Source organism: Crocuta crocuta, unplaced genomic scaffold (assembly GCF_008692635.1).
Source record: "Crocuta crocuta isolate KB4526 unplaced genomic scaffold, BGI_CrCroc_1.0 scaffold113, whole genome shotgun sequence".
Taxonomy (NCBI): domain Eukaryota; kingdom Metazoa; phylum Chordata; class Mammalia; order Carnivora; family Hyaenidae; genus Crocuta; species Crocuta crocuta.
The window spans coordinates 16,699,837-16,712,873 of record NW_027530368.1 but is presented as its reverse complement, the minus strand read 5'-3'; the positions used below and the strand labels follow the sequence as shown (position 1 = coordinate 16,712,873).

The 13,037-nt window shown below is 38.4% G+C and overlaps 1 protein-coding gene across 1 annotated transcript in view; it reads left to right on the top strand.

Moving 5' to 3' along the window:
* Positions 1–5,892, top strand: part of CCDC85A (coiled-coil domain containing 85A) — a 206,491-nt gene extending 200,599 nt beyond the window's left edge. The window contains exon 6 of the mRNA XM_077766214.1: positions 4,090–5,892. Coding sequence (XP_077622340.1) covers positions 4,090–4,179 — 90 coding nt within the window. The 3' untranslated portion in view covers positions 4,180–5,892. The remainder of the gene's footprint in view (positions 1–4,089) is intronic.
* The last annotated feature ends 7,145 nt before the right edge of the window (positions 5,893–13,037 follow it).

The following is a 13,037-nucleotide window of genomic DNA, read 5'->3' as shown; positions in this document are numbered from 1 at the left end:
GAGAGACAGCATGAGCAGGGGAGGGGCAGAGAGAGAAGGAGACATAGAATCTGAAGCAGGTTCCAGGCTCTGAACTGTCAGCACAGTGCCCTACGCGGAGCTTGAAACCACCAACCTTGAGATCATGACCTGAGCCGAAGTCGGATGCTTAACCGACTGAGCCACCCAGGTGCCCCCCTCCCCACCAAAAATCAGTTTAAAAGCCTATGAGAAAACATAGCCCTATTCAGAGTTATTTATAGCTAGACTTGGGAAAAAATCATTTTAATAGGTAACATTTGCTTGGTTCTTCATATGATAGGTGCACTTCATGTCATGCAACATAGTAGCTTTACCTTTCAGGGTTGATAAAAGCTCAGAAACATAAATGGAAATAAATATGAACTTGAGATAGACCTATAGAAATCTATGAAATTAGAGAAACAGTAAAAGAATTGACATGCTATTTTCATGATGCATATCTAATCAAGAATGTGATTTGGATTTTATTAATCCCTGGCTAAATTGAGTAATATGTATGGATACATCATTTAATCAAGAATATAATTGGTGGAGGGGCGCCTGGTCAGACTTCAGCTCAGGTCATGATTTCATGGTTCCGGCCCCACGTCAGTCTCTGTGCTGACAGCTAGCTCGGGGGGTGGAGCCTGTTTCAGATTCTGTGCCTCCCACCCTCTCTGACCTTCCACTGCTCAAGCTGTCTCTCAGAAATAAATAAAACATTAAAAAATATATATTAATTGGTAGAGTTGTTAAAAACCTAAATAGAATATTATAGAGGAAGCCATTTGTTTAAAAAAAAAGTCATAGATTAAGCACTGATTTTAATAGGTTCTATACTGTACTTTTATCCCATTTGCCCATTAGGATAGGAAAATTGCTTAGAATTGCCTTTAAGCTATTAGGACCAGATATTCTCACATACTCACCATGTTGAGATGTTCTTGGAATCCAGTAAATGTTTTAAGTCCCATGGGCATTTTGTATGTGGTAGGGCCACAGTTTTAATCTCTTGCTTCTCTGTTTCTTTCCTACATATCTGTTTTTGTCCATTTTTAAAAGGTCATTAGTCCTAGAAGTCCTAATTTCCCACCACTCTTCCCCTTCTGTAGCTTTTCAGCCTATTCTTAGTTTTATGTTTAAATATTTCCTTCAGATACATTAAAAAAAATTTAAGCCACACACCTTAAAAATACCTGTTACTTCTCATCTGTTAAACATGGAATGAGAAATAAAGTTCAGACATTAGGAATTACAGAACCAAAAGAGACCACAGAGAAGATCATCCCACAGTGATTCTCCAAAGTAGACTACATGGGTGTCCTTTGTAATTCAGATGTCTAGGCTTCCCCCCCATCCTCTGGATATTTGGATATAGGAGCCTCTGGGTATGATCTCTGCACTTGCATTTTATGTTGTAAGGACTAAATTCCCAAAATAAAGCTGCTTGATCAAATTGTTCTCTAGTGAAGTCAAGACTATACCCCGACCCCCTGAGTCTGAGCAATCACCCCTTTCCCAAGTGTGGTGAATCTGGGGACTTCTAAAAGCAAGGCATCTTCCCGAGAGGACTCTCCTTTTTGCGTAATACCTGAATTTCTGTAAAAACACATGCCAGGATTGCTGCTTTTCTTGCCTTCTTGTTTCAGATATAAGACTTCTGGACTAGAAAATTCATTTCTTAATCACCCAAGAGACATACTAATGGGATGGGTCTTGATTAGTTCGTTTTGATCTTTTTATTTTTGGCGTATATTTCCAAAAATGTTTCAAAAATGCTTCAAAAGACCATATGTAGTGGTTATGGTGTTTTTCCCTGTAGGAGATACTTTCAGGAAGCCAAAAGCTTGCCCTCCTAAAAGTTCCTTTTACTTGTCTACTTTTGTCTTTGAGTCCCAAAATTTGAAGAAAAAAAATGCAAGTGAGCCCAAATCTGATGTTTAGCACTCTCATACTCAGAAACTACTTAAAAGCCAAGAGCAAAAAGTGTTGAGTTAAAATATTTGTGTCACCCTTATAAATTACATGAACATAGAACTCAGTGCATACTGGATAATAAAGAGAAATATGAATTGTAAGATATTTTCATAGATAAATCATTTCATAGATAAATCATTTCTTAGCTAAAATGTTAAAACTTGTGAGGAACTATGTGCTTTTATAACAATTTCACAGAATAAGCTTTCTTATAACATGAGATCGGTTAGGAGACTCAGGTAGAACTCAGGATAAGAAGTTGGGCCTCCGTTTCTCGTGTTTCTACTGGAGATCAGTTGTCAACACCTATACAATGAAGTGACTATTATTAGCATCACATGTTGATTAGCAAGAAGTGTTTTTATTGTCTTCCCAAACTGTGCCACAAAAATACATTCACTATTTCTTACAGTGCAGTATATTTATCTTTTTGTATTAACGGTATTATTCAAGTCTGTTTGGCTCTTGTAAATTCCCAGAGAACAGACAGCTGAAATACTTGACTAACTCCAACACTTACCTACTCTGTTCTTTTAGTCAATAAGTCACTACACTCTGTGTCCACCTTAGTATCATTGGCTCATATCAGAGTTTTGCCTTGTCTCTTTCACCACATAGTACTTTCACGGTTAAGGCCCATGGTATTCTACATTTGAGTACATGAAGAGGGCTTGCACTTTGGAATTGTAACCCTCTAATGCTTTGTGTCTATATTCTTTTGAGGTCTTTGAGTCAATCCTCTGCTTCTCAAGGAGACATTCAAAACATTTTGGGCAGCTCTAACTGTATGTACCACGTAAGGGCTAGATAGGCAAGGCCCATAGCATTCTTTGGCTCTGATTCAATGTTTGCACCTTTTCAGTCTATTTATTAAGAAATGATACTTTCCTACCTCCCTTGTGGACTGCTTGAGCCATCCGTTGCTAGAGCATTCCTCTCCCCATCTTTAAAGACCATCAGTACAACTCTCTTCAAATAAAACAGCTTATTTCTACCACATAGCCGTGTCCACTACAAGAGAGACTCATGGTTTCATTGGCTTAGCAATGAAGGCAGACAGAATCATACATTCTTATATATTACTATGAATAGTATTAAGTTTCCCTAGAGTATCTGTTCTATTTAAAAGAAATGCAAACACAAAAGAAGAAACTTATCAATAATTAATGAACCAACAGTTTTGTGTTCATATTAGAGCAAATTTTTAGGGAGTAAATCAATCTGAAAATCATCATGGTTGTGAAACACAAGGAGGGTTGCTGTGGTTGGGCAGGGGGCTGGGGGTATATGTGCATTTTCCAGTTCACAGTAGCACATTGGTATATCATTGATGAATTCAGTGGTTTTACTTCATAGTATTTTTAACCTCACCTTTTGCTACTTTCCCTCTAAAATGGCCCAGCTTTTTACGTATTGTATCTATTTTGGTGTTTCTTGAATTTATTCTTCTATTTTTCCTGCATTTGGTTGCTCTCTGCTTTGATAATCTGAGAGATCATACCGTTTGGTAGCTAAGATGTATGACTGAGGCCCCTGCTCTGTAGGGAAAGCCATGGAAATTTACTAGTGGCCCTAAGTCTGCCAGCTGAGGGCTTAAATAGTTTAAGAACAAAACTTCATTTTTCCTTAGTGGATTAAACATTTTCGTATTGCTTGTGTTCAAGATGTATAGTAGAAGAACCAGGGTAATTTTGTTCACATGTTCTTAATTCTGGTTATACAGAATTATATTGGGAACCTTAAAAAAACACAGATGACCATGCCTCCCCTTTACCATGCAGTCAGTCTGAGAATTGGAGTTACTATTTATTTAAGATTCTTCTGTGCATAGTGTACAGCCTGAGGTGAGGACTGCTTACAGCCATCATTCTTTAATTTTGACCCTGATTGCTAGCAAAGCATTGTAATTCCCTCTACTGAGTAGCTCTTGTGATTTAGAAACTTCCATCACATTTCATCGTGTTTGAGCTCATTCATGGGGATATTTTGTCTCTTATCACATTCCTCTTTGCCCCTTTTGCCCCTCTCCTAGATGCCCCCTTAAAACCACCAATCTCTTTGTGGAAGAGGTGATTAAGATGTTTATTTTTATTTACTTTTACCTTTTTTAAGGTTGTGTGGAGGAAACTTGGAGATGCTGCCGGTTCCTGTCCTGGAATTAGGCAACATTTGTCTGGAAACCAGTACAAAGGACCAATGTGACAGGCACTTTTCAAACCGGAGGTCACCACTGCCAGAGAGAAAAGAAGAAAAAAGTGGGTTTCTACAAACCTGGACTCTTTGAATAACACGGAATGATTGTACATTGCACATATTTTCCCTCTAACACCTTTAGTACTACTGATGCCGTGTTTCATGTCTCTAGTTTCCATGTCCATAATAGTCCATCACAAGTTAACTTCCAATAGCTTTGAAAATCACCATTTTGGTACCAAATTTTCATTAGAATTAAAGTTTCTGACTCTTCAGATCTAAGATTGGAAGAGTCCAATAGGGCCTCAGTGGTTTTCATAGAGTTGACTCCTTGCACAGGATGGTGGGAATTTTCTTCCAATTTGTGTTGAGGAAGCGGTGGCTTCGAGCTTTCCAAATTGAGAGTTGGGCACCTATTTCTTGTCTTATAGTCAACAAATTAGGAGTTCCTGATGCACAATAAATCTGTATGTAAGGCAAGATTAGATTTCTGGGATTTTGTTTTGACTTTTGAGGTGCTAAAACTACCACAAATTCTCTTTACCAGCCAAAACGGTAGCAAGATGTTTGTAGAGTGCTTATCAGAGAGTACCATTTATTTCTAGTGATGATCAAGATAAAAATAGCTTTTCTTTTAATCTTGCTGTATTCATGAAGACACATCTTGGGGGCATAGCCACTTCCATATTCATTCAATGTATCCATTGATGTTAATATTAATTGCAATTAAAGAACAAGCAAACAAATTTTCTAAGTGTTTCCAGCAGTGAGATGTCAATTTCTACAATTTAGTTTCTAGATCTGCTGTTATATTTAATAAACTTTATGTAAACTTTAAAATATTGCACTGCATTTATGAGAAAGCTTTCTTTGCCTACAGCAGCTAACATTTTATGAAACTGACGCATGTCCTTCATTATTGAGGCTAAAAGCTCTTGTTCAGATTGCTTGAGGTTTGAAAAAGAGGTGTGCTAGCTTTGCTTAGTTTCTTATTTTTGGTATACATACATACATATATATATATAATATTAGATTGTGTGTATTGAAATGCTATGATAGGTATTTTGTGTTTTTTCAAATGCAATGATAGTTTCTTGTATGAATGTGCAAGAAGCCTGTGACAGAATGCTATGTTTTTACTGTAGTTTAAGAATATAAAAGTAGGAATTCAACAATTCCCAGTTTTTAGAGTTCTTCTAAATTCCTCAGATTGGATTTATAGCAGATATTCATCATTGCTGTTGTTTTTATAATGGACTCATTATAGTGTATTAACTGTCATTGGTGAACGAATGTGAATTTTGTTATACTTTTTAAAATGTTACTGATGAAAAAAACAACCCTGTTTTCAGAAAATATTTATGAATTAATTTACTATAGAATTCTCTAATGATTGTAATTGGGTTACCAGTTAAACTTCTCTTTCTTTTGAAATATTATTTCTCTGTAAAAGAAAATTGCTTGCTATATTTACACTTTCTCTGGTAGAAAAGCTTTCATCCTTCAATTGTTGTATTCCTACACTCTGAAGACATTTAAAACAAGTTTTTGTGCCTGCGGTAGAGATGGCAGAAGTTAATATACAAGGAACACTGGTCTTTGGACAAAATACTTGTGTACATTTTGATACTGTATTAAAACTATTTTTTTAAAGTTCTGCATAAAATCGAGTATCAAGTATATGTGTTCATCTTAGCAATGGTAATAAATTATTTAATCTCAGTGTTTTTTCCTTCAAAATGTTGTTCCTAAACTCAGTAGATTTCTAACAGTCACTTGCTAAGTATCATAATGTTCCTTTATGATGGTAATCCAGATGATTCACGATCTTAAATCCCTCATCACGAGCATATTTAACAACATGCCCTTGTTTTATATTTAATATTCAGTTTCCTCCATTCACACCACTCACCATTATAATGTAGTTAAAAATTTAGAATGGTACTTAAAAGAATATTTAAAAATTAGTGTTATATAACCTTTCAATTGTTATAATTCATATAGATTAAAATAAAATTCAACTATTGTTAAAACAGTCATCAGGAGGAAATCTATGAAGGGGAAATACTGTAGAGTGAAAAATTTGACTTCTATACTTAACATATACATTAGTGGGGGAAAATGTAGTATACGTGATCAACACATAAACCTGAAAACATCCATTATACACATGCTCAGAGAACACACATACTTCTGAGAAACCACTAACAGGACTGGAATAAAGCTTTCTACACTGAGCATTAGACCCACCTTTAAATGACCTACGAGATAGTCCAGGGCCTGAGTCTTGCTATTGCCTGGTCTGTTTATCAATAAAAATGTGCAGCATCATTCTCTCATGTGACCAGTTTATGGTCTTATTTTCTCTGGAACAAAGGTTAATTTACACATCTTGGCAGAAAATTTTTACCATCCTTGAAAGCTGATAGACTCACAATCAGAATCTAAGCTTTATAAATGAATGCCTTTTAAGTTTCTAACACATGCTCAAGGTACTATAGAAAATTCAGATCTTATGTGACAGCTAGGAATACGTCATTGGTTGTGAGAGTGTCCTATATCACATTGTCTGGAGCATACATAAAGTATGCTTTACTAGGTATGGCATTGAAAATAGGTTCTTAGGCTTAGCAAAGCCAATTTTGGGCCAGGAAGTTCAGCATTCAACTCTATAATTAGCTCTGAGTTTGAAAAACTTAACGTTGCTGAGCCTCTGTGTCCTGATCTGCTGAAAGGAGATAACATCCATTTATTGAATTGTTGTAAGGTTCTTTAGAGCCTCCATACTTCAAAAGCTCATGGTTTTGACAATCCACAAGGAACAATGGCAAGTCTTTCAAGACATAGACGCCTACAATGAGCTGTGACAGTGTTATTAGACCATTAGGCTGGGAGAGGGAACTACATCAACACAAAAGGCTTAATAGCCACATAAAAAGATTCTAGCTACATAGTTCACACTTTCAAGCTCTGTTCTCTATACATCATCCAGCCTACTGCAGGCCTTATCATGGCCAATCACAGTAATTGTGAAAATGGAGGGGAAAAAAAAAGGGATATTGATCTGACTCTCATAGGAACCGTATGTTCGAAAAAATTTCTACAACTATTTAATTCTACATTTTTCATATCACTGAAGACATTTGAGAATAAAGACTTTTACTTTAAAATGGCAGAATATCTGCTGTAGCTCCCTCCTCTTGGCTTAAACTCTAAAAATGGCATGAGAGATTTAATAAATTTATAATCCCACTAGAAAACAACAAATAGTGTCCTCTGGGGACCAGTAATTAAGATACATTCTTGAAAAGTGGGAGACACAGTATCCAGTTGGAAACTGGATTCATTATTCAAAATACATGATGGAGGATATTGTTGAAAATGCAGAATGGCTTCAAGGATTCTCCAAACAAGGCAGAGTTTGAAACTGCATTGCATGGGATCCTGGGGCAACTTACAGTAGCTAGGCATTTTGACTCATGTATATAATCTCTCTCTCCTTGAACCTCCTAGGCTAGAGCAGAGAGTAAGGATATTTGAATTGCAGGCAACAAGCAAAGTTTTCAGTTTCTTAACACCCAAAGGAAAAAGGATACTCTGTACCCAGATCATTACTAGCTACTGATGCAACCTGCCTCCAAGTTTGTCTCATGTTGTCCCTTACACTTAGACTCAACTATCTCCCAAACCCAGCATCTTGACCTGTTTCTTCAAGCAAGTTGCACAGTAAACACAGTAGATTAATGATGAAATTTCAATACTAAGGTCTACAAACAAATATTACCCAACATTGGAGAGAAGCCAATGAATCAGAGGCACAAAAATTAAATTTATACCAAGGAAAATAATTAAGAGAACTTCAGAAATATGACCAGTTTTCTCAAAAAGATGGCAAATATTGCATTCATTACAAAGAATTTCACATCTTGGAAGTAAAACGTTAGTGTGAAAAACTCAGTACATTGGCTATATAGTGGAAAGGCCACTGCTGAGAGCAATGTACCAGGCTTGAAGCCAAGAAATTTTTCCAGAATTCAGAATTTTAAAAATCTGAAAGTTAAGAGAAATGGCTGCTACTGTTTTTCTCTCACTTACTCTACCATTTCCCTTCATTCTTGTAGTTGAAGGGAGTGAGGACTGCCTTAGGCTCTTACAGGCCAGCTCAAACGTCTTTCAATGTATACTGAATCTACAAGGGCTTAATCATGATCATCCATCCCTTAGCTTCCCATTGTCCAAGCCATACGGTTAATCACTTAGAATAGCCCAACTGTAAATGCAAAGAAAGGGTTAACAGCCAGGACTCATGAGTGATCAGCCAAACAGTTCTGAGTTCAACCCACTGGCTGCTGTGGTCCATTCCGGTTTCTACCTAGATCATGTCAGTATTAGGCAGAAGAGTAGCTGCAGTCCATGTGGGCAGGTGGCCTCAACTGAATTCATTTGTAGACACGTGTTGGAATTTCCCCTATTCCCTCTCTATGGGCCACATCAGTAAGAGGTGTGCGGATAATCACAGTGTCTCATAGCACTAGCCTTTCTAAAGACAGTAAGCTAGCAAACATGGTGCACCTCTGCTACAAATAGGCATGCCGTATAGTCAAAGTGGGGTTTGAGCCATGCGAGAGGCGAGTGGATGAAAGATATTCTCAACACACCCATTGACTGGAAGAGAACGTCTTACCTCTTCCTTCCTGAGTAGCTCTACTGGAGGAATGCACACTGCTAGAAGCTGTTGCTCTATGGATGTATCAGGTTTCTGCCCCTTTCCAAAGCTGGGACCCAAATGCTAAGGGTACTCTTCTCCTTCTGTTGTCTCTGCTACAGTACCTAACCCATACTTTTCCGAGTCATGGGGGCATTGGGAGGGTGCCCAGGGCTTTAATCTGCTTCCCAAGTATTTGTGCCTTCTCAAATGTGGCTTGCTGCTGTGATCCCCAGTCCCACACGTGCTCTTTCTTGATCTGACGGTATAAGGGTAAAAAGGCACCGTGCCAAGTGGAAGATAGAAGTTCTCCAAAGCACTTAAGTCCTACAGTCTTGCACATTTTCCATGTCAGGACTGGATATGCTTGTGCCTTATCAATATGCAAAAGATGAAATAAAATGGGGTTGTTGTTCATGGCAAAGGGTGTTTTAAAATGGAGCCCAGAGGCCCTTAAGGAGGTGCGTCTTATGCAAGTCCTCACCGGGGAAACCATGATTTTTTTTTTAAATGGGTCAAACCACAGTATCCCAAATACTCCAGAATCTGCAATATCTGCAACATGCTACCATAGAAGACTTTGCTTAGTGACAGTCTTAGCAACAAATTCCATTTAGTCAAGATTAGTTTTCTGTCACCAGTATCAGACAAAATGCTTTCTAAATAATATATGCAGGGAAATCCAAGAAAAATGGCAGAGTAGAAAGACCCTGAGCTCACCTAGTTTCATAGACATAATGAACCAACAACTCTATCTATTACAACTAAGTCTGAAAATGACATGGAGACAGAACAGATCATCCACAACTAGTCAAAAAGAGAAGGCCACATCAAAAGGGGTAGGAGGGACAGAGACGTGGTCAGAAACCAAACTCCCAGAACAACTAACCACAAATGAGAGGGATAATGCAAGCATAGAGGTACAAGGGAGTCAGACCCCATATCTGCACTGGCAAGATGAGCCCCTGTGACATCTGGTTTGAAAATTATCACAGCTTAAATCCAGGAGATCCTGGAGGATTATAGGAAACCAACTCCCTACCTTTAAAGGGCCACCACACTAAATAACTTGGCCTGAGACACACCACAGCACAACACATTGAAAAATCACCTGGAGTATACATCATGAAAGAGATTTGATTAATCTTAGGATGTGTGCTGGAGGACAGGGATCTGTAGCAGATTTCTCCAGGAAAGCAAGTGCAGGTAGGCACCATTTTTCTTGACCTTCCCTAGCCCTACAATGCATATCTATATCTATATTTATAACTATATTTATATTTATACATCTGGACCCTTGCAGGAACTAGTTCTAACACTATTTAACTTGCTAGCACCTAAGTGCCCCACTTGGGTGTTTCCCTGCAGACTCACCCCACCCAAAAAGCCCACCTGAACAGGTGGGCTCCTCCAAAGCAGTTCCTGCCCCATCAGACCTGACAGACAGCCCCAGGGGGACGACACTATTCCAAAGTGATACCTGCCCTGGCAAACAGGGGAGATAATCCCTCACATCAGAATGCCTGAATTTCCTAGCATGCTGTGTAGGGAGAAAGCCCTGCCCTTTGGTGTACTACAGTTGTCCCAGGAGCTAAATGTAGACAGCTAGGCTGAATTCCAGCCCTGCACAGTAGGTAGCCTGCAGAGGCTGCAGCTAAGCCTATCAATTCCCTAATCAAGCCTTGCCCAGTGTGCCTACAGCAAGCAAAGAAGATCATTGCAGCTGACTGGGCTGAGGGCCAGTCCAAACCACCAGCATGCCCATAGAAATTGTGCTTAACTACAACAGGAGGGCGCATACAGCATACCGAAGGGCTATCTCTGGAGCACTGGCCTTGGTGAACAAGAGGGGTTGCACTATAGGGGGTTATAGGACCTCTTCTATACCAGACCACTATTTTCAAGGTAAGAGACATAACTACCTACCTAATACACAGAAATAAACACAGAGGATTAGGCAAAATGGAGAGACAGAGGAATATGTCCCAAATGAAAAAAATAAGACAAAAACCACTGGAAAAAAAACTAAATTAAACTGAGATAAGCAACATGTCTGATAAAAAGCTCAAAGTAATGGCCATAAAGATACACCTCCAACTTAAGAGTAGATAAACTCAGTGAGAACTCCAACAGGAAATACAAAATATAAAAAAGATCCAGTCAGAGATGAAGAATACAACAACTGAAATGAAAAATACACTAGAGGGAATCAAGAGCAGATTAGAGGATGCAGAAGAATGGATCAGTGATTTGTAAAACAGGGTAATGAAATCAAGCCGGACAGAAAAGAAAATAGTGAAAAATGAGGACAGGTTAAAGGACCTCTGCAACACCATCAAACATAGTGACATTTGTATTAGAGGGATCCCAGAAAAAGAGAAACAAGGGGGCAGAAAATTTAATTGAAGAAATGATAGCTGAAAACTTCCCTAATCTGGGGAAAGAACCAGGCATCCAGGTCCCAGATTCAGCGAGCCAAGGTGAATCCAAGAAGTTCCACACCATGACAAATAATTAATATGTCAGAAAAAAATGATGAAGAGAGAATATTAGGGGCGCCTGGATGGCTCAGTCGGTTAAGCGTCCGACTTCGGCTCAGGTCATAATCTCGTGGTTCGTGGGTTCAAACCCTGTGTCGGGCTCTGTGCTTACAGCTAGCTCAGAGCCTGGAGCCTGTTTCACATTCTGTGTCTCCCTCTCTCTCTGATCCTCCCCTGCTCATGCTAACTCGCTCGTGCTCGCTCTCTCTCTCAGAAATAAATAAAACATTTTTAAAAAGAGAGAGAATATTAAAAGCAGTAAGAGAAAAGCAAACTGTTACATATAAGGGAAGACTCCACTTCCCACCCCTACCCCCTTAAGGCTATCAGCTAATTGTTCAGCAGAAAGTTTGCAGGCCAAAAGAGAATGGCATGATATATTCAAAATGCTGAATGGAAAGAAAAATCTACACCAAGAATATGCCAACCAGCAAGGTTATCATTCAGAATTGAGGAGAAATAAAAAGTTTCTCAGACAAACAAAAGTTAAAGGAATTTAGCACCATTTAGTCAGCCTTACAAGAAATGTCAAGGTGAATTCTTTCAGTGAAAAGAAAAGTCCATAACTAGAAATAAGAAAATGATAAAAGAAAAACATTTCACAGGTAAAATCAAACATGTAATAAAGGTAGAGCAATCCCCTAATAAATCCAGTATGAATTTAAAACACAAAAGCAGTAAAGTCAATGACATCTACCACAACTAGTCAAAGGATATATCATATGATATGTAAAATATGACATCATATACATAAAATGTGGACAGGGAAGTAAAAATATAGTGCTTTTACAATGTGTTTGACCTTAAACAACCATCAACCAATAAGACTGCAATAGATACACATAAAATGTTGAGAGGAAGTAAAAATTTAGTGCTTTTACATTGTGTTTGACCTTAAACAACCATTAACTAATATAGAGTGCAATACATATTAGATGTTACACAGGAACCTAATGATAACCACAAATCAAAATTCAACAATACACAAAACATAAAGAGGAAGGAATCCAAGCATAGCACTAAAGAAAGCCATCAAACCAAGATGGAGGAGTGGAAGAGAAAAAGAAAGTGACAGAGAAGAACTACCAGAAAGCAACCAGAGAGTAAGTAACGAAATGGCAATAGTACATCCTGATGAGTAATTACTTTAAGTGTAAAAGGGACTCGGTGTTCCAATCAAAAGACATAGGGCAACTGAATGGAAACAAAAACAAGACCTAGAGAAGGCGGGGAAGATGGCGGCCTAGAAGGACCTTAAGCTTACCTTGTCCCATAGATACAGCTAGATAACACTCACATCAGTGTAAATAACCCGGAAAATGACCCAAAGACTGGCAGAACAAATTCTTCAACCAAAAAGATAGAGAAGAGGATAGGAAGGACAGAGACACAGTCAGGAGCTAAATGGCCCTGTGGGACCATTGAAGTAGGGAAGCAGACACAGTCACAAAAAAGGGAGAGAAATAGATCCTCACGCCGGGGAGCCTACAAGGGCAAGACAAATCCTCAGAACATTTGCCTCTGAAAACTAGAAGGGCCAAATATTGTGAATTCTTACAACTAGCGGGACTTAAGCAGGGAATTTTAAAAATCAGTGTGCTCCGTTATGAGGAGCCCAAAAG